This window comes from Onychostruthus taczanowskii, unplaced genomic scaffold (genome assembly GCF_017590055.1).
Source record: "Onychostruthus taczanowskii isolate IOZ18803 unplaced genomic scaffold, ASM1759005v1 scaffold34, whole genome shotgun sequence".
Lineage (NCBI taxonomy): Eukaryota > Metazoa > Chordata > Aves > Passeriformes > Passeridae > Onychostruthus > Onychostruthus taczanowskii.
In genome coordinates, this window is record NW_024500794.1 from 521,778 (window position 1) to 547,056 (window position 25,279).

The 25,279-nt window shown below is 46.3% G+C and overlaps 2 protein-coding genes and 1 non-coding gene across 4 annotated transcripts; 1 reads left to right on the plus strand and 2 right to left on the minus strand.

Annotated features, from left to right (window-relative positions):
• Positions 1-23,741, minus strand: NCAPD2 (non-SMC condensin I complex subunit D2). Of its 2 annotated transcripts, none has more exons than XM_041410883.1 (31): positions 23,608-23,741; positions 23,440-23,515; positions 23,284-23,342; positions 22,659-22,840; positions 22,053-22,192; positions 21,609-21,736; positions 21,405-21,528; positions 21,176-21,323; positions 20,305-20,502; positions 19,663-19,797; positions 19,020-19,104; positions 18,248-18,422; positions 17,920-18,041; positions 16,767-16,976; positions 14,604-14,778; positions 13,017-13,101; positions 12,748-12,881; positions 11,638-11,770; positions 10,037-10,121; positions 9,771-9,932; positions 9,317-9,528; positions 7,540-7,651; positions 7,105-7,228; positions 6,750-6,905; positions 6,363-6,540; positions 5,229-5,323; positions 3,117-3,197; positions 947-1,133; positions 593-719; positions 302-460; positions 1-134 (listed from the first exon to the last, which is right to left on the minus strand). In XM_041410883.1, the coding sequence occupies exons 1-31, from the start codon at positions 23,729-23,731 to the stop codon at positions 52-54; spliced, it is 4,194 nt and encodes a 1,397-aa protein (XP_041266817.1). In that variant the 5' UTR covers positions 23,732-23,741; the 3' UTR covers positions 1-51. The 2 variants fall into 2 exon arrangements, with proteins under 2 accessions (XP_041266817.1, XP_041266816.1); XM_041410882.1 differs by having other exon boundaries at positions 18,248-18,425.
• Positions 22,915-23,237, minus strand: LOC121339375. The gene has a single exon (XR_005953173.1). It is a non-coding gene; the product is annotated as a small nucleolar RNA U85 (small nucleolar RNA).
• MRPL51 (mitochondrial ribosomal protein L51) lies at positions 23,708-24,703 on the plus strand. Its single transcript, XM_041410887.1, has 2 exons — positions 23,708-24,269; positions 24,433-24,703. Exons 1-2 carry the CDS (start codon positions 23,708-23,710, stop codon positions 24,627-24,629), a joined length of 759 nt encoding a protein of 252 aa, XP_041266821.1. The 3' UTR covers positions 24,630-24,703.
• The last annotated feature ends 576 nt before the right edge of the window (positions 24,704-25,279 follow it).

Below are 25,279 nucleotides of genomic sequence, written 5' to 3' on the forward strand. Positions count from 1 at the left end.
TTACATAAAGGGAGTTTTATTTTTAGTTGAAGGCAGTGGCAGATGGTTCCTTCAGCGCCGCCGTCGGGCTGAAGATCTGGTGATGGGAGTTGTTTTGGTGGGGGTTTCTTCCTCTCTTAATTCTGCCAATAGCTCTAAAGAGAGTAAAACGTGTCAATAATGAGCACTCCACTGCCTTGAGCAGAGAAATCTACAGACAACCTCCACAGTGGTCTGAAGCCCATGACCAAGGGACATACATCCCTGTTGGGCCCAATCTGCGGTCCCTCCCCCCTTAGAGCACACGTGTGCAGTGCCTTACCATCCTCAGAGTTGTTCTCCTCGTCGCTGGAGAAGGTAATGATGGCTTTTTTGCGTGGAGGGCGCTTTTGGGCACGCTTATGATTTCGGAGGGTGCGGGATGGGGGTGTGACAAAATCGTTATCTGTGTTGGCTGGGCTGAGGGGCTGGCGGCGTGAACCTGTCAAGAAAAAGGGAAAAAAGTAGAGAAAGGCAGCAAACTTCTGTCTGTAAGGGTGAGGAGAAGTTCTTAGGTGTTTCTGCTGGACTGCAGGATCAGGGGAAGGCTGGAATCTCACAAAAAGGAACATACTTCCTATTGGTTTCCGCTTGGCTGGCGCTGGCATTGGAGTCTGACTACCATCCTGGCATGTCTCTGTGGAATCCAGTCCTCGGTTATGGGAGGCAGACAGCTTCTGCTCCAGCTCTTCAGCTAGAGCCTGATGGAGACGTAAAACAGCAGTGGAGGGGAAAAAAAAAGAAGAGAAGGTGAGGGGAGAGAAGTATTACATCCAGAGCAGAATTGCCATCAAGTTAAATAAATAAACTGATAAATTGTTAGGGGTGAGGAATAGTCTGCTTAAAATGAAAAACTGCAGGGCTTTCCTGTCCCTGTATGTAAAAAGCAATTGTTTTTCTGGCCTGGACCCTTGTCCCACACCCTTACTTTAGTCTCAGGTTTGATGCCTGCTCTGCGGAATCGAGCCAGCACAGTTTGGAAACAATTGTAGACAGCTGGATCTTGGAGCTTGTCTGCAAAGCAGTCATAGTTGTCCTGCAGCTTGTGAAGGCCCCGTTCCGAGACTGGAAGCAGAGCAAGGCAGTGGGACAGATCCCGATACTGACGCTCAGTCCTGGCAAAGACAAAGATCACCATGAGCTCCTCCAAAAAGGGTGTGTGAGGATGAGCACATCTCACCCAGAACTACCAGCATTCCCTGCAGGTGCTTCTGCCCTGGAGAACATGAGATTCACGTTGTTCTGTTACAGGTCAGTGTCAGGGTGCTGTGCCATACCACAGATAACCACCACTGCTAAAGAACACAGTCACTTGTTTGAAAAGTGTCAGAAGTTACTGCTGTCCAGGAGGAAAAGACTCAGTGAGGTCAGGACTTCTCTTGAAGGGCCCTATTTCAACCACATAACAAACCCCCCTGGCTGTTCATTTTTGCATGTTTGAGATGATCTGAAGCAGAAGCTGTATTTGATGTTCTCTCTCCTTTTCCTGGTTAGTTACATAAAGAAGGTCATATTCATTAAGTTATAAAGTCAACAAATAACAAATGCTGTATCAGAGAATGATTCCATTCAAATTCCACAAAAAGTTATTGGAATAAAACCAAAGGGAAAGAAAAACAAAAGCACAAACTAACATCCCTAATGTAGATCACTGTGATGGAATGCGAAGGGAAAAAGCAAGGCCAAAGCCTCTATTTTAATATACACTAAGTGAGGGCCTCAAGTCTGTCCAGCACATGCTGTCTCAGGATGCCCTGCTCAAACCCAGACAGATGGAGAACAAAGCTGCAGCATCCAGGTGTTTCCACCTTTACAGTCTGAATGACACCTGGCAAGTTGCTATGTTTAGAACTCCAGAAATGCTGAGGAGAGTGATGGTGGCTGCAAATCTTCTCTGATAAGCTCCTGTTTTAGCCTGGAGAGAGAGTCTTGCTCTAGCAGTACCACTAGTGTGCAGCAAGCTGATCACCTTGGTGGTACAGAAGTATCAGGACATTCTACTAAAGACGAGACACAACATAAACACAGACAGTTAATTACAAATGTGGCATGAAGAGATCACCAGTGCTCCTGGGAGGCAACTTTGGAGAGAGGGACCACTCTCCACTCTTGCTCGGGGAAACAAAATCCAAATATTTTGGGAAATATGCAACTCTCTGAGGCAGCTGAGCAGGTCACATGCCCAGGCACTGTGCACAAATGGCCAAGATAAGCAGACAGCTTGAATCTCAAGGGCAAAGCCACAACAATGGAGAAGGAAAACCACAGGAATGGAGGGAAACAGGGTACATCAAAGCCAGTGGAAGTTAAAATGAAGATATCTCACTGGAATGGAAAGAGATAAATTTCTATTATTATTCTTCTTGGAAGGAAACAAAAGTGTATGCCTGGGTCAGTGAAGTTACAGCTCGGGGAGAAAAGCAAGGAGAAAAGCAGCAAAAAAGCCCCAAAACCCAGAAAGAAAAATGATATCCCAGATTCACAGTGTGGGTCCTGCACTCTATACTCTGTAATCAGCAATGCACATCTTGGAGATGGAGCAGAGCAAAAGCCAAAGTGTATGATGGCACAAGCCCTTAGGTAAAATAATAATAATAAAAAACATAGAACAGAGTCCCAGGCGCAGACTTGGGACAGACAACTATCAGCTTGATAGTTGAGATCACCCCAGAGAGGACTGCTGGAAAGATCCCAACTTCTCAGCTGAACACACTAACTTTCTGGCTGAGCTGCAAGGGAATAGCCCATGGAGAAGGATCACAAAGGTATGTAAAATCCACAAGTGGGATGTCTCCACATGTGCTCAGCTATAATGCAGATCTAGATCTAGACTAAAACTTTTTCCTTAAAAAAGAAAGGAAGAGGGGGTCAATCACTGCATAATACAAAAACCTTAATTTACAAATATTCATGTATTTTTAGGAGAAGGTAGTTAAAAAAAAAAAAAGGGGACCTAAATCAAATTATGTTGCATTTGTCACTTTGCTGTGTGAAGAATATAATGGGAACCTTTTACAACCACCACATACAAACTCATTTATTCTGAAAAATCCTGAGAAGCAGAAGCGTTTGGCAGGAAAATTAAGATTACAACCCACCTGGCAGTCCGGAATCTCTGACAAAGTTTCTCCACCAAGCTCTCTGTTTGTTTGTCTTTTGTAATATATGAGAACAGATGTCTGCAAGGGGAAAAAAAAGTGCAAAAGATTAGAGCCCACAGAGGAATCCCCATTTCAGGTAGTAGGGGTGCTGAAAAGGCTGCAGTGCTGACTTCTTCTCTGCTCCTTCCATCCAGTTTTAAGAGCATGCAGCACCTCCAGACAATCTCCTCGCTTCACAAGTTGCACTGACTGACTAGTTTGTCTGACAAGCAAACCTTGAGAGGAGCATTGTGGCATGCAGCCTTTTCCCTCCTCAAAACCATGCTTGTGACTTTTTCGCTATTAATTTGCTGAAAGTGTGTTGCTGCATTTTGGATCAATGCAGAAGTGAGCAGTACCTTGCACTAAAATGGGAACAAAGTCTAACAGAATTTAAATGCTAACTTAATCCATTAGCTTCTTGAGGAATAGAGACACCTGGACTTTAGCACGGTTAAGTACTTGTGCATTTTGCACTATGTCCTCTTAGAAATCACTGAATAACTTCTATTTATTAAGAAGGTCCTGCTGCTCTCCCTATTTCTTGTACCAACACTTCTGTTAACTTTAACTCAGTCAGGTTGCCACTGGCCTTGATGTAGTTTTTCTAAAGCACTTCCTTGTTCAGTCTTTGTTATGTCTACAACCACCACACCAAGCTGCTTTTCTAAGATACATAACAGAAACAGCATCTCAAGAGTCCTCCCTTTGCATTTTTCCCAGCATCATTTAATCTTTAACTACTAATTCCCTTATTTTCCTATATAAAGGATATGTGGTGTGTTAACTGATGATCAGGTCTTTAAAATTAATTATCCTGATGCTAATTTGATGCCTGTCTACATTGTTAAATCAATACTGCCTCTTCTCTTGCCAGACACCTCCAGTTTTCTCCACGTATGTTGTTGGAAGTAAAAAGTCCATCCTATACCTGTCTTAACCCCACCAATCACACTTTAATGCAATTGCTACAGTTATGCTCTATGTCTGTGGTAACACCTTCAGTTTGATATTAATTAAAAACAGTATTGAAAATTCCAAAATTATTTGGATTTTTTTTTACATGCTGCCTCTTGTCTACCTGTGACGGTTTGTTTCACTTCAGGCATTAACTTCCACTTCTACCTGTGCTGTCAGGAACCACAAGCCATAATTGCCAGTATTTCACATTACCCTCCTTAATTAAAGCTGAAGCAAAGATATCCATCTACTTTTACCACCATAAATTAATTTTAGTTTCAATGACACCCTCACTAATAGACCTTTTCTGTGTCTTGCAATTCCTACCTATCCAAAATCCCATCCCTCTTCCTAAATGCACTGGATTCTCATAGACAGAAAGACTACTTGAAAAATCACAGGAGATTTTATTGTTCTTCTCTTCAGCAACAGCAACACTTTTGTCTAACACCCCCCTCTATAAGCCATAGGGATTCAAATGACTCAGAAAAACCCTCATGTGGCTTAGTTTCAGAAATGACATGAAAATGTCTGTACCAATAAAGACATTATTAGTGCTGTCTATGAGCAACCAATAACCTCAGACTGAAATATTCCAAGATCTCTATACTCCAGAGTAAGGCTTTCTTGAAAAAAACTGAAACCAAACAAGAAAAAAAACCCAATAAACCCCCACACAAAACAAACCACCAGAAAGCCAACCCAGACCCAAACCTGATACTGTAACTACAGCTTTACTAAAACTGCTTACAAAACTCCAGCAGCCACCAAAATGGCAAAGGCATCAGTCTTTAAAACCTGTTGTGTTTTCCTAGCGAGGCATATCCATGTTTCCATGCGTAAAAACAACTATTTTCCTTTTCTAGAGGGAAAGTAATTTTGAGTTAGTGGTTACTCTTTGTAGAGTCTCTCCTCACTCCCAATTGTGTGGCTTTAAAATCAATTCCCCTCAGCGTGACTCCATTTCCAGTACAGACTGAAAAAGTCAGATCAAAGAGAACAACTGAAAAAGCGTTTTGTACATGCCAGTGTAGTTTTTCTTCCCTTGATATGGCACCCCTTTTGCATAAACACAGTCCTGGCAATAAGATTTATTTAACCTTAGAATACCTCATGATAGTGTGGAAGGATTCCTCCTCTATGCCGCTGTTAGGATCCGAGAGATGACTGATGATGTCTGGAAGCAGGTTATAGACAGCATTACCCTGTGCAGAACACAAGTTTCCACATGAGATACGGAATTATGAAGGATAATTTGAGTTAAGCCAAATAAGCTGCCCACTTAAAATGACCTCCTTTTCTCCACCCCAAATCTACTGACTGAAAGCATCAGCTTTTTGAAATGAGCTTACACAGCCAGCCAAACCTATCCAGGACTATCTGGCTGGGGGGGGAAAAAACCCAGCCAACCAAGACGCTAAACACTGCACCCCAGCTCTGCTCTTTGGCAGACTTGGATGCACTTTCTTTGCCTTCCAACCTTGCCACAACCCAACAAAAAAAAGCTTCCTGATAAAGGAAACAGCTCTTCAGTTCATGGAACTGCTTCCCATTTTCTTGCCTGAAACGGTCCAATCCATATTCTCTTTCCCACTGCTTTCCCACAGCTTTATACACAGCTTTGTCATACATGCTGCAGAGATAGGAAGTGAGTGCAGTCAGGTGGCCAGCCCTGCTTTAACAAAGCAAACCAAGACAGAAAAGCCTCAGTGTCACTGCAGCCTCTCAGGCACTAAATCTCAGACTCTGAAGGGCCCACGTGAGGCTGCACATGGACTGAACAGTGGCGGTGACACTGCTCCTGTTCTCACCTGCTTGGGCAGAAACTGCTACAGTTTAAATATCTCAGTGTCCCACAGCCAAGAACAACTCAGAAAGGTTTCAGAGAAGGTGCACTGCCTGAGCCATAAGGTCAGGGAACTCTGCTGTAAGGCCTAAAGGTGAGCTACAGAAAACTGCTCCTAACCCCGTGCTGGGCATATACAAGCAAGCAAAGGGAAAGGGCAGTGGTTTGGAGCCTGCCTTCCAGTGTGAATGGATGAGGTCAAATTCAGCAACACCAAGCAAGGAGGAAACAAAACTTGTATTGCAAAATTTCTTTTAGCTACCCTTATTTAGGCCACAGAAAGACAGACCAAAAGCTCTACACCATTAACACACCTTCTCCAGGGCTCATGTAATTGATCCAGCCTCCAACAGCCCTTGCCCACTCTTGTGCAATAAGGTCTCTGAGCATCCACTTGCCTTGTTGGCCAGTTCACCAAAGAAGTTCTGAGCCACTGTCACGATTGCCTCCTCTGGGTCTATGAGCAGAGTTGCCATTTCACTCACTTGGCCCTTCACCTTTACCATGTCTTTGAGGATGAGGTGGGTCATCACCAGCCCAGCTGTCTGCCTCACACTCGGGCAGGGGTCCCGCAACCTGACAGGAGCAAACAGTCACTGCAGAGAGCAGCAAGGGAGTGTCTCTGAGTTATTGGTATTCGTGACAGCCCAAAGCCCTGGTGGTCTCCCTGCACCAGCATCTTCAGATTTGCTTTCTTGGGTCATTCTCACCTTCTGGAGGCCCAGTGTCACCCTTCCACAGGGTTTTTGTCACATGTCCTCTCCCAACAATGAGCATAGCATTACCTGGCATAGAGATGTGATGTCCAAGGCTCCACCAGGTTGGGGAAGCGGATGGCTAGATCTCCTGCTGCAATAATGAGGTTGGATCTCACATCAGGCAGGGTGGACTTCTCCATCATCGTGAACAGCAGACGCAAGTGGGAGTCACAGAACTCAGAGCTAACAAGACAGGGTACAGGAAAGAAGGGATAGATAGCAAAATTCCATCTCTCAGAGAGCAGAGAAAAAAAAACAGTTTAAAAAAAAGCGATCTATGAACACTGTGTTTGTTCATTCCTTGGGAAAGGAACTGCAACATTTGCTTGTGCTTCAGTACTAGGAAGGCTGGGAAAAGAGCTCTGGCGTGGCTCAGCAGTACCTGATCATGCAGAGTTTGCCAAGAGTGAGGGCTGCAGCAGCTGACAGCGCCGAGTCACTGTAGAGTCCAGGGTTGTTGCAGATCTTCAGCACCAGTGGAACAAAGGCAAAGAACAGGTGCTTCCCTAGAGTGGGGATAAAGACAGTGAGCATGAGAGCACCGTTTGTGCATTGAGCTTTAAGAACAATTACTCCATTTATCTCAGAGCTGCTGCAAACTGCAGTAACTGGTTGACTCATTTTCACCGCTGAACAGCCACCTCCAGAAAGGCAGAGCCAAGAAACAGACAGCCTACATGGAAACTGACACCATGGAAAATGGCAGTGCTTCCTTCCCAAGGAAACAATTCCTTCCTCCTTCAGGACCTGTTACCCACTGTACCTGCTCTGTCACACGGGCAGACAGCCAGTATTCCTCGGTGGCAGCCACACTTACCATCTAGAAGTTCTGCCTCACAAATACTGCGGATGAGCTCGGCCTCGGTGTCATCAGCCGTGGCTCCCACGAGGCCCAGCTCCTCCTCCATAGTGGTCTCATTCCCTGTGCTCTGTGCAGAGAGGAGACTGTAAGAAAGGTGTCAGGCAACAATAACTTCTTTCTTCACAGGGTTCTCTTCTCTCAGGCGTGAGGTATATGCATGTTACCAGGTGCACAACTACAGTGGAGAACAGACTGACACAGAGTGTAATAACCCTCTTTCCCCCAAGAACTGAATGAAGCTGTGAAGGGTAGTCTGGGATTTGCCAGTCTATATGCTACAGAACACCAATCACAGGATCACATATAGTTAGGTTGGATGGGACCACAGTGGATCATCTGCTCAGCAGGGTCTTCCTAGAACACATTGCACAGGACTGTGTCCAGATAGTTCTTGAGTAACTCAAGTGATAGAGACTCCACAACCTCTCTGGGCAACCTGTTCTAGTGCTTGGTCATCCCCACAGTAAAGAAGTTCATCCTCATAATCAGGTGGAACTTCCTGTGCATCAATTTCTGTCCACTGCCTCATGTCCTAGTGCTTGGCACCACCAAGAACAGTCTGGCTCCATCCTCTTGGCACCCCCCTCTTCAAATAGTTACGGACATTGCTGAGGTCCCCTCTCAGTGTTGAGGGCTGTAAGAGGCCCAGTTCCCTCAGCCTTTCATTCTAAGAGATACTCCAGTCCCTTAATCATCTTTATTGCCCTCCACTGGACCTGCTCCAGGAGCTCCATGTCTCTCTTGCAATGAGGAGCCCAGAATGTAAAGAAAGCTTAAACTACTGACACTACTAAGACAAAACAGACCTAGGAGACATCCAGCATCAGTGTGTGAGTCCTGCATAACTTAAGGGACATTCAAATACTAAAAGCAAGAAGCTCAAAGCAGCCTTTGAATTGTTGGTTTTGTCAGCAAGATTATGGGAAACCTTATAGCAAATAAAAAGCAACACAAGGGAAGAAAGGAGACATGGGCATTGCAATGGGGACCAAATCTGTATCCAACTGCTACTTTTTTGAAAATCTGATAATTACCTCCTCCTCCGTGGAAAATTGTACTGACACTGATAAGCAGGTGGATGAGGAAATGAACTATGAAGTTCTCTGCAGACTTAGCAATATAAGCACCTAATAGAGACTGGATACCTAGATGGACACAATGTTTTTCTCTATTCTTTCCCAGGAAAGTCAGCCTCTTTACACGCTGGAAAGTGTTCCAAGGTAGACCTAACCAAACAGGGCATTTGTAGCCTCCAAAACACATTAGAAAGGCTACTGTTAATCCTTCATCATTCTACCTAACAGAGGACAAGACTCTCAAATCTTCTGGACCGAGGTTCTAGGAAGCCTTTTTCCAGAACTCAGGGCACAAATGGATGTTTCTTCACCACTACTGCATCAGTTGCAAAAGACTGCACTGGTAAGAAAAAAGGTGATGCGAGACATGGGAATGTTTGCCTGAAGCGGGAGGATAAGCATGGCCAGGACATCACCCTTCACTCCCTCCCCTCTGCCTCTTCAAAGCTCAAGACCAGTGTGGGAGTTTTAGTGAATAGGGTCATTCAAGGACCTCAGCTCTCCCTGTCAATCCTGACCAATACATGTCTGTTTCTATTCCTGAAGCACACATTGCCCTGTACCTCATGCAGCCTCAGGATTGCATTCTTGAGAAGTTTGCTGTAGCTGGGACACCAGAAGAGCTGCCCATAGGAAAAAAAGCCCTTGGCTCTCACCTGGGGTCTCTTCTTTGAGCTGGTGTCAGCTTGCTTCTTGGTCTTCTCCTCTTTGAGGAGACGGCGCCTGCGTAGCTCTGCGCTCACTGACACTTCCAAATATGCTACCTGCTGTAGTGCCACCTGTCCCACAAGGGCTACCAGGTGCAGCAGCAGGAATGTGGAGAGACTGCCAGAACCATCAGAGACTCTGTGTGGAGAATCCCCTGCATCTAAAAGAGAAAAATAAAGAGAAAAATGGCCCCAGTTCAGTGTTGATGTAGACCTCTTCCCTGTTAGTGCCAAGTCTCACTGTATAACCCATCTCCACAGACTCCTGCACAGCACTTGTGCACTCCCATTCCAACACTTCCACCAGCCTCTCAGCTCTGTTCTCCTGCAATTACTCAAGGCCACCCAAAGCAGCACTGGAAACCATAGGTACAGATTTCCTTCATCAGCTTTTTTCCCTCACCAGCTTTCTGCTCATCAGCCTCCTGCAGCTTCTCCAGAGCTTGCTGACTGCACACATGCAGGATGTCAGCACAGATCTCCTCTGCCCCTTCTGCCAGCTGGTAGATGAGTGTTACAGCTGCCTCCATGAAGGGGATCCAGTGACTGCTTGGCTGGGCAAAGCCTGATGAGAAGAGGGAGCAATGTACCCACACATACCAATGATAACACAGGAGGTCTGGCAGCCCAACCCCATCTCCTCCAACCCTCCTGCTGATCTGGGCTCACCTTTACTCACGGTCTCACTCAGGCAACCAAAGAGCATGTGGTTCTGTGGCAGTCGAAAAGGGGCACTGTTCTTCTCCAGTGCTGGCTGCAGAGACAACAGGTGAGTTACTCCCCTGGGAGCACCACATGAGATCCCCCAATGCCCTTCCCAGTACTCAACCTTCCTGTGTGCACAATGTTAATCAAACCCATGCCAGGGACATCCAGTCCTGCTCATGCAGCAGGGACATTACTGTCACTTGTGACAGTATGGTGAATACATTGGTAGATTTAAAGCTTGACCAAATGATGATCACAGGCCAACCCAGACAGTTCTCACCTTGAATCAAAGTAACTCTTTTGAAATGTCAAAAGGATTAATTTAAAATCTGACATTATTTACTCACTCTCTGCAATGAATAAAGAGGGAAACCTCTGGGGCATCTTAGAGTCACCAACAGTAAGTCAACTTGCCTTGGGATATGCCAGAACCATATAGGATTGTTTAAAAGCAAAATATCATCAGTGGAAATAACACAGGATAGGTCTGGATCCAAGACTACCTCACACTTAGGTTGTTGCATTTTTTCTGTATCAGTCACACCACCTTTTAGGTTGGGAATAAGATAACCTAGAGAACTACTAAATCAAGTATGAGAATACCTGAGGTGTCCCAGCACACCTGTGTCTGCATGATGAATATATACTTGAACAAAACAGAATTTACTTGAGGATTTACCAGCTTTCAGTAGCTTGAAACAAGAACTCCTGATTCACCACAATCCTGTCCTCTGTACTGAATTCTGGTTGGAAGGATGGGTGGGGGCAGAAGAGCTATTGCCAGTCAGTCAGTCAGCCAAATATTTTCAGTTCAGTCCCTTTTTCATATACAAGCTTAACTGCAGACTTAAGTCAACCAAAAATTGAATTACAGCCATCTTTAGAACACTTAAGAATGTTGTGATACACATTAACTCATGAAGTTCATGCAGCAACATCCCCAGTGGAAGGGGCTGTCACAGAATGATGCGGCTCTGTAAAGGAGGACTGCTTTTGATAGAACTCCTGAACCAAAATGCCCCAAATGACTGAGTCAAAAAACAATATTTTTTTTCCAAGTGTATTAAAAAAAGAAGCATAAATTGTTTCCCAGGGAAAGAAGCCATCAACCATCATGTTGTTCTAAGTACAACATGGACAGGTTTGAAAGCCTTTCATGTTTTATATTCTGCTGTACAGCTGACAACTCCTGAATATCAATTAATAGGGAGGGCAAAAGAATCACACCACCAGAAAACATCAGTAGAGGAAAGGGCTTCATGGTTGAGAAAACACAAATCAGTTTAGAATTGGGAGTCTGAAGAAGAGAATTGAAAGGAAAACATATTTTCTTGTGCACTGAACTCTTTGCTAATTGAATTCAGCCTGTTGCCTAATGAAAATTCTTTTATTACATATTCACTGATGTGTGCTAAGCTTTCCAGAGAGTGCTGCTGAATGGTCTCAACCTATTTAATTTCAAAATCTGTAAAAAATTAATTACCTCTCTCTTTTCTTCCATGCAAACAATTTCCCCCCTTTTTTGTTTCTGGATGACCTCAAGAACAAACCCATAGCCTTACCTTAGGGTTACCAGCAAGCTTGGAGATAACATTGCATACTTCTTGAGGCAGCCTATAGTCTTCACATGCCTTCTCAGACAGCCCCATTGTCACCAAGATGTCCAGGTTGCTACCTATGATCTCTGGCTTTCCTCTGTGGAATGGAAGGGATGGGGATATCACAATGAGGTGCTGCTGAAAGTTTACAGAAGTATGGATAACCAAGAGAAATACTCCTTGTGCCTTGTGGGAGTGGTTTGAGTAAGAGGGGAAAAAATAAAACCCATCCAAACGACTCAAGAAACAGCTGGAGGAGCAGCAAGCAGTATTCCACAGAAGCCAGTGTAATCCACTCCCCACTAGGAGATGAGTTTCTCCAAAGTGATCAACAGCCTCTTTGTAAAGAAAGAAAATTCTTGACTCCTCTTTCCTATCAGGAAGGACCAAAACTTACAGGGGTAACAAAAACAAAATTGTTGGAAAGTAGGAAAGAGTAGAGGAGCTCAGGACTTGTGACATATACCATTCCTTCCTCTACTGTGGGAACCAAACCAACATTTATCCAAGAAAAGCCAATCCCAAATCCACACCCACCCGTTCCCCTTTCTGTCTGTGAAAACTTTAGGATCATCATTATGCAGATCTGTTTCTGACTTATGAAGGACTGAAGTAAGGACAGCAAGAAGAGCAAGTTAAGTTGAATGCCAAAGGGTACTGGGCTGGGAAACTGAGCAAGTGAAAACCTTTTAGTGCAGACACATTTTTTTTGCCCCCAGAAAGTGAAAAAGATTAATTTTTCTTCATGCTAAAGGCTCCAGACATCTCTACTCATCAGCTTCTCACTGTTCTTATCCAAACACAGACAAAGCTGCAGAGTTGTGACACTGTAAACTCTGGGAAGGGATGGGCATTCACACAAGGAAAATAATTTCATCATAATCATTCAGAGGCCGTGTTGGTGGGATCCAGCACAACCATGCTTAGTTCCAGGCTTCATTACCCCATGACAGGGTTACTATTTTTGAAGCTAGAGCCAAAGAGTCAGCTGATGCAGCACCCACAATTCTTCAATAAAAATTGACTCCCTGTACATCCTTCCACTCACAGGCTTTGACCTGGCCCCAGGCTCACCGTGCCATCATTCCCAGCAGCATCACAGCAGCGCGGCGTTCCAGCGATGAGCATGGAGATTTTTCCGTGAATCGCTCCCAGAGCAGCTGGGTCACAGCAGGCTTTATTTCATCTTTCTGCACAAACTCTGAGATCTGCAAAAGGAATGCAATTAAAAAATTACAGAGAGGCAAAGGAAAATGAACTTCAAAGTAAAGATGTAATCTGCAGTGACTACCACTGGAATAAAACAGATACACAACCCAAACCCAGGCAAGGCAAATACTCACTATTTCCTCTAAGCACTGTATCGTTCCCAGTGATGCATCCACCATGATGAGGGAGAGAGAGTGCACCAGGGCCTGTGCCTTGGCCCTTCAAAAGGGGAAAAATAAGAATAAAATACTGAAACGTAAAGAAAAAGGAACTGTCACAATTACTGCCCTATTGAAAGAGCTGAAAACATCTGTTGGATAACAGAGATGATCCACAGGATCAGGAAAACTCTCGCAACAAGCTTGAGTTCTCAAAGTCACACAAGTGCTAATAACCATGACGTGGGCTTGTACGTCCATTGCCTTGTGCACTGGTGCTCCTTCTGGTGCTTAAAGATCCAATCAGAGGCACTAAGCAGCCACTTCCCAGTTTGCTCTCAACCACAAGTCAAAGTACAATTCCCTAGAAACTGAAAATCTCTCTATGAAGAAAGAGGACAGAGCACAAACTGTAGAAGTGCTGTTTCCAGGCAATATTATCAGGAAGAAACAGGAAGCAGCAGGTGCTCTTTATTGCCCTGATGGTACAAATGAGGGTGAGTTATGGTGCATCTCACCAGGAATCACACTTATCTTACTGCACGAATATTCAACAGGATTTACAAGTGGGTAAGCACTAAAAAAGAGCAAGTGCCACAGCAGAGAGGAGACACAGCTCTTTTCTAGTATGGAAGAAGCAAACTTGCAAGTGGTAGCCAGCTCCCATCACCAAATCCTCAAGAAGGATAAACAACAAAGACCCTTTAACACCCTCCCATCTTAACATCCCTAATATCAAGGCATGTAGAAATTGTTAGAAAAATATTTAAGATTGGTCTGACTGAAATATAAACAGAAATACAAGTGAAAGCACCCAAAAAAGAACCAACCTTGTATAGTGTGAAGGATAAAGAAATGGGGAATGTGTTTGTACATCAGAAGACGAATGCCTACATGTGATCAAGGCCCCAGCATGTATGACTTGTCAGAAAAAAAACCTGATGTTTAGTAACAGAAATATAGTTTCAACTTTAGACCACACTGTTCCTCTTATTATCCCAGCAGGATGAACAACTACAGTTATAAGGAACTCAAAATGGGACAACTGACATTGGCCAACAATTTTTCCCACAGAGTGAAGTATGTAAGACTCCTGGACATGGGATGACTCCATATCAACAGGTGACTCCTAATGGGCTGAAATCCATTGTTGCCAATCAAGAACCTGCTGGCAAAAGAAACATTCTTCTTGTTCCCTATCAGATAGGGACCCTACCAAGACTACTTAGGCAATGTTTTGTATGAAAGTGAAATGTATGAGAATAAATATTAGTGCCTGAAAATAGTTTAACTTCAAATAATTCTCAGCATCTGCTTTGCAAGGTCTCACAGAGTTTTGCTGCATGAATTTCCTACACGTGAGCTCTATGACAAACCAAGAACAGAAGCTCAGCAGTAGGTCCTGCAGGAAGACTGGGATACTCAGATAATAACCTTACATTTCAGCTCAGCATGAAGCATGGCAACTCTCAGTTCTCTTCCTGTCCATACCCCATTCCCAACAGCAGAAAGGGAATGGAGGGAGGGAAAGAAAAAAAAAAATTGGATTAGGGAGATCCGTACCTCTCTGAATCCTCGCTGGAGCTCAGATAGAGCTGTCTGTAGGCATTCAGCACAGCCTCCTTAATTCCAGGCTCCTTTGACCATATGAGGGGCAGCATCCTGCGGACTCCAAGCAGTGCCTGGGGCACGCCAAACTGTGAGACTGTCACGAAGAACTCAATGGCTTCCTGCACCACTGCAGAGAGAACAGCTGTGACAGTGCAGTTCTTCCCCAGTTCCCATTAAAGAGGCCATTAAAACAAATTCATAGGAGTACTGGTCTCACAGCAAGCTTTACAGAGGGTTTGAGTCAGAACGGGATCACTAGTACAAAGATGTAGATGTCCCAGAAAAAAGACACAAATTAACAATATTACAGCTAAATCCAATGTGATATGGTTAGGGAAAGAGTACAGAGACTATCTTTGAGGAAGAACAAAATTCTCTCCTGGGAAACACTACCTTAGGGAAAAAGCATAGTTGCAGCAGACAGCTGAATATAAGCTCCAGTGCAATGATATAACCAGAGGAACTAAGCTATTTGATGTACAAATGGGGTAAGGAATACTGTGTTTGGTTCCAGCTTGACTTCTCCTGAAATAGACTGCCCAGTCTTCTCATAAGACAAAAAAAAAAAAAACAAAAAACCAAAGCCCATTAAGTTAGAGCACATCACAAGACATTCACAGCTGTGATCAGAGGAGTTGTGCTGCAACAAACACTTCACAGAGTCTGACCTCTGGTTAAGTAAGAGTTTTTACCAGTATAAGCCCTTACAAATCAGAATTAAGAATATCTAACTGGTGAGCTGGTATGCTTTCCCTGTCTCCAGTCACACCAGAATACATAAATTTGCAACAGAAAAAAAATTTAAATCTTCAAATATTAAATCTTTAATTAAGAAAAGCTCAATCTGAGCACACACATCCCTTAGCACACACCAGTCCCTTCCTAACCCAGCAGCATACTCTCTCCAAATGGAGACAATGTCTCAAAACACCTCTGCTGTTCATACACTGAATTTGCCGTCCTTATACTACAGCACAGGACAACAGGGAGATGAAAAGTGATTAAAATTTGTGCATCCATTAAAAAAAAATCACCCCCACAATCAAACCCCAGGTGTTTAAGTACCAGGTAGGGCAATTTCTTGGCCTTGAACTTCAAAGGACCTGTAAAGACACTGAAGCCAGGAGTTCATTTCCACGTGTGCAAATAGCTAATGACACCAAACCCTGCTGGGGAAGCCCACGTGCTTATCGCAATTAACATGAGCCCTCGACAGAGATGAAGCCTCAGAAGTGTCTGCATGAAGTCTGGGCCACTGCAGGGCCCACACCCATCCATACCCCAGATCTGTGCAAGTGGATGTGCTGGAGAGGATGGCAGTGAGACTTGTGCCCCTCATCCCTTGGAAATGCCAATTTCTGATAAACGCTACAAAAAAGTCTGAGTGATTACAGCAGTTCTAATATTAAATATGAGCAGCTGAATTAACTCAAAGGCCTTCTGTTCACCACCTTTCTCTACAGCACTGAAGAGGACCAGCCACAGAACCTGTTGATCAGGCTCATGTCTAACTAGAGAATAAAGTTTGAGGAAAGGTGAGTTAGATGAGACCAGCTGCTTCGTTCCCCTCTTGTGGCCACCATAACAGCTGAAGCTGTGTCAGGGCACTGAGCACATAACCAAACCCAGCTTCACTGGCCAGGCTTACTCTGGGAGAACCTCACCTGAGATGATGAACAGCCATCCCACCCACATGAGGCAGGGTAGCTTCCACAACTGAATTCACTTTGGTACCTGGCTAGTTTTTTTTTAAATGTTTTTATTTCACAAAGTTCAAATACATTTTATTTCATATGTTTTTAAAAACCAGTTTTAAACATATTAAAAAATCCTTTTCAACCTTGGTATTTAAAATATGAATAGACATTAAATAAATAAATATTCCTTAAAAGCCTGTTCATGCCCTATTCAACCCCTTCATGACACTCATTTAGATGGCTCACTTTTCCAATACCTTGCAAGTGTCTATGACATCTGCTCAATGAAGAGCAGCTCCTTTAATCTGTTCTCCTTCTCCTGGAGCTCTACCACTCCAACATTTTTTCTCAAGCAAGGAAAGATCTAGAAATGCTGAATAGGGAAAAAAAGGTTATTTCACATGGTTATTTCACATACCTGAGACAGAATTTTCGTACATCATCTTGCTGATCAAGTTCAGAGCTTCTGTGATTTTCACTGAGAAGTTGTAAGCATCTTGCAGATAGTGCACCAACATCTCCTGTTTGACCAGCTCTGTTTGAGGCTGCTCTTCCTGTACAACTTCTGCAATCTCATCACTGCTGCTGTCACGTGGAGGATCCTCACTGTTCTCACCTGGGCATGAACCTACACAGCACACTTGTTTGTGAGCAGTACTGAAGATACAAGAGAAACAGGCACAGTTCAGGGCAATTTAACCCTCCTTACTCCATCCCACAGTGACACCTTCCAAGAGCCAGGATACAAAAATCCAAATTCTGCAATCAGACCTAGCTACAAAATCTCAGCATGCTGTGGAGCAAGTTCCAGTACTACAGTGTGATGTTCCAGAGAACTGGCAGATTGGTAAAAGGGAAGAGAAAGGCATGGTCCAGTTGGGGTAAATGCCATTAAAATGCTGATGAGGTTAATCTGAACTTGGTATTTCCCCAAAGACAGATGAGGGCCCTAAAAGGGAACAAGGGAGAAGGCAAACACTACTACTCCCTAGCAAAGTCTGTGCAAGTGTAGCGAGTTCACAAAGTTAAGATTTTTAGACAATAGACTTCCAACAGCAAGATGCTCAATGTGATTGGCTAAGCAACCTTATGCTGAAACAAGCACCAGACAAAGTGTGTGAAGTCTTAAAATACACCCAAGAGGCTCAGGCCCCAGATAACAAGATTCTGCTTGAATCAGATACTTGCTCAAGGCTGCTGGGGGTAAGCATTATGTGCCACCACCTGTTCAGGAAGCAGAACTCCTGACAAATTCAAACAGGGCAGAAGGATGTGAGTGGCAACAGGGGCTTCACTTCCCTCAGATATGTGAGTTAACGCACCAGAAATGCACTTCTAGTGGGACCATGGAACTGTTCCAACCAAAAATTAAGATCAATATGATCCAGCTAAAATGCCAAGGTACTTGGACAAACAAGGAACAAACAATGCAGAGATGCTGCAGCTCTGGGAGCCATACATGCAGACTGAGCCCCATAGGTCAGAGGGAGGGACAGAGCATTCCAGAGGGTTTTAGTCTGGCTCTGGCATTATCTTGCACTTGGGGAACAGACATAGAGTGATACAGTTACCTGTGTAAAGTCTCTTCAGAACATCCAGGATTGTTGCCTCCTCATTTTCTTCCCCAGGGCCAATGAAAGGCTCTTTTCCCTGGAAGCGACACAGGGCCTTCTGCGTAAGGCGGGCTGCGCTCCTGGACAATGACATTGCCCAAGAGAGTATCAGCAACACATCAGAGCAGAACATAAGGGAAACCATCCAACTTTGCTCTGAACACCTGGGATAGCAGCTCCTATCAGCATCTTGTTCTGGGTGCCCACATCAATCTCTTCCTACAGAGTAATGTTACTGGAAATCACCCCTTGGGATAAACATTGTCAAATTGCAGAGCCTTCTTACTTGTAATGCAGCTTCTTCAACAGCCCAGTGATTTGCTCCACTGTCCTCTCCACTGTTTCTTCAACTTCCAGCACCTCCTCTTCCTCTTCCTGCAGTGGTTGGAAGAGCTGCTGTGTGGCAGCCCTCACTTCTGGCAGCATCGCTTCCCACTCTTCCTCTGGGGGGATCACTGGAACTACTTAAAAACCAGAGGGATTGAAGAACACAGACTCAGGTGACACCTTTAATGGGAAGGAAAATCTCATCTGGAACTTAGGAACTTCCCCTACACCATCCCCAGGCAGGCACTGTTCCCATTGCTGATCCCACCCAGACTGCAGTGAGAATAAGACAAGAACTCTGACTAAAACAAATTAACTACTGAAGGTAGAAAAAAAAGACAGGTAAGAAAACCATCATTTGTTTAGCCTTGGACTTTGGTGCTGCCCACAAATCAAGTTTAAATAACATCTGATCAAAATCATGACTCAAGCAGTCCTTGAGTGGTAGAAAAGAGAAACCTGGGAGGGTGTTCATAGACATTTTCAATTCTTACCCCAAAAATAGGATATATAGCTATAAGGACTGTTGATTTAGACATGGATATTAATATTATCCTTTTATAACACCACCATAAGGAAAACTGTTGTGAGTTTAATCCCAGTTATCTGGTCTCACCATCTCACACAGGTAAGATCTGAGACAAAAGCTGTCACAAGCTGGGAGCAAATTTAATATGAGGAAAAGCACATTTTGGACTGTCCTAGGAAGTGGAAAGAAGAAAGAAAATTACCTGCTGTGGGTCTGCTACGATCCCTCATTTCTTTCAGTTTCTGCACTTCTTTCTTCAGTGGCTCATTCAAGTCAGTCCAGCTTAGCTGAAGATGTCAGGAAGAGAAGAAGAAATATGTTAGTTATCCTCCTTTTCCTGAAATGCCAGAATTCTCCTCTCTCTTCCACTCCCTGCTTTAATTGTCAATCCCCATGGATAACAACCCTGTTTTGGGAAAGTGGAAGAGTAGACTCTGGCCCTGATCCTAGAATGAGAACTGCCCTAAGTTGCCCATCTAAGGCTCAGAAACTCAGGAGAAGGTGCAGCTAAACACAAAGAACTGCAGATCCATGAAGAATATTCTAAACAACTAATTTTGATCCTAAGGAGAGAAACCTCACGGTGGACTCAAAACTGCTGCAGGTTTTTACCTCAATCACATCCCTCCTGGCCTTCAGCATAGCTATGAATTCACCAAGAGAGGGATGAGTCCAAGAACTCAATCTGAACCTGGGAAGACCAGAAAGCTGCCACCTGCAGAATTCAAAGGCTACACCATTCCTTCCACAAGACACAGAAATGCAACTGCCCTGGCTACAGCACACTGCAGATATTTAGCCTGCAAAGAGACATCTAATATATCCACCATATTAATCAAAATTACCTTGCTGGAGAAGGGGTTATTGGACAAAAACGCAGCCAGGAGCTGGATTGCATTCTTAACCACTAAGACAGATTTGTCTTTGAGCCGCCCAACAGCCAGCGACACCACAGACTGAAACTGAGTCAAAGGCAGGGCCTAGAACACAACAAGAGCACAGATAAACTTATCAAGAAGGCTCAGAGACTTGGGAAAAGTTTGCTGCAGACATATTCATGTACTAAAAAGCACAGATTATAGATTTACAGAAAAGTCTAGGGCTCAAAAGACCTCTGGATATATTCTGGTCCAGCCTCCGCTGAAAGCAAGGATTTAGGTTATCCAGGATCCTGCTGAGTTGAGTCTTAGTATATCTGGTAATTGCAATGCTCTCCCACACCAGTGTGTGAAAAGATGCTGTGCTCTTTCTTCTAGTTTGTCCTGGTAAGAATGAGCAGCATCTAATTTCCACCCCCAGTTCCCCCACCCTTGGGATCTTTGGTCTCTTGGAAGAAACTGCAGACCCCACAGTACACAGGGACAGCACATTGCTCTGTTAAAACTTCAATCTCTGCGAACAAAAAGCAGGGTGGCAGAAATTCCCTCAGAACACACAAGATGGGAAGAGATGACTGAGGCAACGCCATTTGCCCAGCACAGACTTGCCTTGCACTGCACGATGCGAGTGAAGAGCTGCAGCACGCGGCTGCGAACAAAGCTATGGACGTCACACACGTGGGCCTGCAGCATATCCAGGAACTTGTCCCGAGTACCACGGGCAGATTCCTCCAGCTGGTCACCATTCAGCACCTGCACCAGCACTTCTGCCATAGCCGCCAGAATGGCGTTTCGCATCGTGTAACTCTGCCAAGACAGGGGTTGTTGAACAAGGAACGGACCAAAAGACACGATTTGATATGCCCAGAGTTTGGGCCTTCAAAATCCCAGGCTCCAGCCCTAAGTGAAGTTTTTCAGTATGGATATTGTATTAAGTTTGGGTGAACATAGCTGTGCGTGCAAGACACAATAACCTTTGCTATGAAGACAGGCTGAGAGTTGGTCTTGTTCAGCCTGCAGAAGAGAAGGCTCTGGGGAGGCACCTTCCAGTACCTAAAGGGGGCTGTGAGAGAGCTGGAGAGGGACTTTTTACCAGGGCATTCAGTGATAGGGCAAGAGAGAATGGCCTCAAAGTGAAGGTAGGTTTAGATTACATATGAGGAACAAATTCTTTACTGAGAGTGTGGTGAGATATTTGAACAGGTTGTCCAGAGAAGCTGTGGATGCCCCATCCCTAGAACTGTTCAAGGCCAGGTTGGATGGGGCTCCTGTTCTCTGACATCTGATAGTGACAACCAGACAGGAGATGCCGTGGTTTCTGTTCCCTTTGCATCTTTTAGATAAGGGCAGACTCTATTCCAGTAGTGCAGGTTTTGGATACTTGAGCTCTGTGAAACTGGTTCTGTTTCAGACAGAAAAACTGGATAGCAGCATCTCGACTGTTTGACTTTTCTGGACAGGTGACTTTGCAGAAACGTACCTCCCCATCCAAGTGAGGCAGGAGAACACTCATGTTGGAGAGCACCAGAGCTGGAATCTGTTCAGCCAGTTCACTTATAAAAGTAGCATAACCCTTGACTCCAGAAGCCTCACGAGCCAAATCCTGGGGACATTTCTGTCCAATTTCCCTGAACAGAAAGATGAAACAAGAAATGGGGTGCCTCAAATTGCTAGGAATAAAAGGACAAGCCTCCAAGTATTTGTCTCACCTTAGCAGTTCACCCACCAGGCTTTTTAGACCATACTCTTTAGCCCAGAGGCTCACGGCCTGTGCAAACACAGGGGCTACATGTTCAAAGTGCTGCAGCATCTGCGTGATCTTCAGAGTGGCACCTTTAACACGTGAGAAGAAAGAGGTCAGGGAAAGTAACTGGGAATGGCTTCAGGAAGAAGGCAGAAGAGCATGAACTCACTGAACATGTGGTCACAGTGAATCAGAGCTGCAGCAAGCAGATGTGTCACAGCCTCCCGTGTGACCCGGTACCTCTGAAGGCCGATACTTGGATTCTCCAGGATACGGTAGCAGCTTCCTGTCATTAAGCTAAACCCACAGAAGACAGACAGCAAACCTCACTGTCATAACTTGCACAAACATCATTCTAGCACACCACACATTTCTGTTAGAGAGATTCTCTAATGTCCTCTAAAAATTAGCAAGCATCTGAATTTTTGTGGCCTATGTGAGGAGAGGAAATGGCTCCTATACACATCACTTTTGCCTCAAGCTGTTTCCTCAGCTTCCCAATGATCTGCACCCCACAGAGGGCTAATACCATCTCCTTGGTAGTCTATCATTTAACCTTTCATCCCTCAGAACCAGTCACTCATTCCACCAATACACCCACTCCAAAGCATACCTGACAAACTCTTCTTCCACTGCTAAACCACCCCAAAGCTGACGGAGATCCAGCTGCAGCAGCTGTGTAAGCAGCCGTAAAAGCTTTTCCCTCTCCTCTTCCCACAAGGATCCAGAAGTCTTGGCATGGTTCTTCCTGCTCTAGAAAGGAGATTACACAGTGAGATATATCAGCAGCTTCACAACAGACAAAACACCAGCAAGAAGTGTGAGATCACAGGGGCTTTTTTCCCCCCAGTTCTTTCTCTCTCAGCTCAAGCCAGCACCAGTGTCTTCTGTGGTTTAAGGATTACACCTGCATCCACTGCCGTCACAGAATGGAAATCTTGAGGAAATACTGGCACACTAAGTTCCAGCCAGAAACTCAAGAATGAAATAGAAAGGTCTGGGCATCCAAGTCCCTTCTGATATTTAGACACACGACAGTCCCTTTGCTGTTTTCCATGCACAGTTTCACAGAAGCACCAGTGCTCCACATCATGGACTGCTCTTGCTGGCATCATGTCTGTATAAACTCAGCTATAAAATCTGACAGATACTAGAGAGTTCAGCAAGCTTAAAATTTTATTCTGACTTTTATCATTTTTCTTCCAGTGTCTTCACCTACCTTCCTACCAGGATCTGCCTCCAAACAACTGTTCTTGCAGGTTTCCATTTCAAAGGCATCCATCAGGCCAGTCAGCAAATAGCAGTTCATCTTAAGAGCATTGAGGTGAGCAGCGCGGTCTGCATGGCTCAGCCCAGAGTCGCTCAAGATAGTGGGAAGTTCATTGGAATGATGGGACACCACTGAGGAGAAGCAGAAAGTCATGAGCACTCCTTGCCAGGTCCCTCAGCCATCCTCTCCTTGGGAGGCCTAGAGCAGCCATCAGATTACCAAAGATGTGTGCTCACATCTCACCAGCTGTAACACGGACTGCCCCCTGCAGCCCAGACCTTGGGCATGCTGTCTTGTCCTATCCCCACAGCCCTCAGTCAGCTCAGAGAAACACTCGCTCTGAGCTGATACATCCCACAGACCTATTTTCCAGGGACACGGGCACGAGGATTTTCTGTCGGTCTGCCCTTACAGCGAACATGCACAACTCAGCATCGTCCACCAAGATTACAGACCCGTATGACAGGAGCGGGCTGAGGGTGCAGCCCAGCTGGCCGAGTCACATTAGCCTTTATATCATCATTGAGCCGCCAACCTCTCTGTTAGTGGGGCGTCAGCCCCAGCGGGTACCCACCGTGCATCATCAGCTCCAGGGCGTCCTCCTTGACAGCCGCGCCCGCGCTTCGGAAGTGGCTGCGGGACAAACACAGGGCGTAAGGGCGGCGAGCAAAGAGCGCCTGGCAGAGGGGCGAGCGCCCGCCCCTCCGGCCCGTCCCTGCCCCGTACTCACTGCAGCACGCTGTACACGCAGTCGAAGTGCTGCAGCACGGCCAGCGCGCCCCGCGCTCGGAAGGCGGCCCGGAAAGCTGCGGCAAAACACGGAGAGAGGCGGGGGGGATGCCCGTGAGCCGGCGGCACGACCGGGCCCAGCCGGGAGGGGGGCGTAGGGACACCTTACCTGCGAGCGCGGGCGGCACATCGCGGGCGGCCAGCACCTCCTGCACCACGTAGCGCCCGGGGCCGCCATCCCGCAGCAGATCGGCGGCAGCGAGGGGCAGATGGAACTCCGGGGCCGCCGCCATGGCCGCCACAGCCCCGCACGGCCCCGGGCGCTCGAAACAGCGCGCGCGGACCGCGCTCGCCCCGCCCCTTCCCGCCACGGCCCTATCAGCACCCGGCGGCTGCGCCGCGCGCCGAGCCCTCGCCCAATCGCCGGCTCCCCTGCCCTCCCGACCGTTGGCGCAACGTCACCCGCGCGCCTCTGCGCTCCGCGGCGGAAGGGGTGGCCCGGCGGCACCGCCGCTCTTCCCGTCCCGTCCCGTCCCGGGGCACCGGGGGTCACCCCCATGGCGGCAGCGGCGGCAACGGTGCTGCTGCGAGCGGCGGGCCGGGCCCTGCTGGGCCGTGCCGCTCCCCTGCCCTGCGCCGAGCGGAGCTTTAGCGACTGCGGCGGGGCGCGCTGGGCGCCCGTGCGGCCCGGCCTCCCCGTGCCGCTGTCCTCGCCCCTGGCTGGGCTCTCCCGGCCCATCCGCATCAAGGAGCCGCCCAAGCGCAAGCCGGTAGATCGGTGGACGAAGAAGCGGGCCTTGTTCGGGGTGTATGATAACGTGGGGATCCTGGGTAAGACACGCACGCCCCGGCGCTGTGGCCCGCGGCAGGAGCGGCCCGGGGCTGCACTCAGCTGCGGGATGGCAGCCACAGCGCGGGGGTAACTGGGGCCGGCCCCCTGGGAACAGCCCTCTCCAGTGCCTGCCTTCATCTGTCTCTGCTCTCCTGTTGTCAGGCGGCTTCCAGATCCACCCGAAGAGTCTCATCATGGGGCCCACTTGGCTGCGGGGCTGGCGGGGGAACGAGCTGCAGAGGTGCATCCGCAAGAAGCAGATGGTGGGCGATCGGATGTTTGCAGAGGACTATGACAAACTCAACAAGAGGATCCGGTACTTGTACAAGCGCTTCAATCGCACCGGAAAGCACCGCTAGGGAACAGCAGTGGCTTCAGCCCGTGGAGTGTAGTTTTGTGCATTGCAGTCGGAATAAAGCCAGCTTCCACACGATTGAGTTCCCAGTGCTTTCTACAGCCTTTGCTGCATGCTTCTACTCAAGTCTCAAGGTCCTGCCACTGTTCCGGGCCTGAGCTCCTCTGTGCCCCCTCAGTCATTTCTGACATCTTGCAGGCATCTGTTCCAGCCTGCATCCCTGAACGTGACCCTCTGCTCCTCTGTTTTTTTGGCCGGGCTTCTAGCATCCTTTCAGTCTCTGAGCCCCAGGTTCACACATCTCACATGACGATTCCAGTCTTCTCCAGCTTAGATTTTTCCTCATAGTCAAATTTTTCAAATTAGTGCCACAAGGTCCTGCTAATATATCCTCCTGCTCATGGCTTTCCCTTTGCCCTCCACTCGTCTGTGGTTAAGTGTGACTAATCCAAATGTTAGCTGAAATGCATCAAAACTTCTTCAGAATGGGATTTATCTCATTCCACAGTCATTATGACTTTATCCCCTGCTAATGACACCTCATGACCAAATGGCCTTTTGTTTATAATTTAGGCAGGATTTGCAAAAGTAATTCGGGTATGTAAATATTTTTAAAAATTCTAGCTTCTAGTTTTCCATAACTAGAAGCCAGTT

Bases quoted from the DNA above. Each gene is read 5' to 3' on its own strand.
- NCAPD2 (XM_041410882.1), bottom strand. From the start codon at position 23,731: ATGGCGGCGGCCCCGGAGTTCCATCTGCCCCTCGCTGCCGCCGATCTG. The intron at 21,529-21,608 runs GTGAGTTCATGC...CACGTGTTAAAG, and splicing joins TCACTGTGACCACATGTTCA to GTGCCACTCTGAAGATCACG. The intron at 21,324-21,404 runs GTGAGACAAATA...CTTTCTGTTCAG, and splicing joins CTGGTGGGTGAACTGCTAAG to GGAAATTGGACAGAAATGTC.
- MRPL51 (XM_041410887.1), top strand. From the start codon at position 23,708: ATGGAACTCCGGGGCCGCCGCCATGGCCGCCACAGCCCCGCACGGCCC. The intron at 24,270-24,432 runs GTAAGACACGCA...TCCTGTTGTCAG, and splicing joins TGATAACGTGGGGATCCTGG to GCGGCTTCCAGATCCACCCG.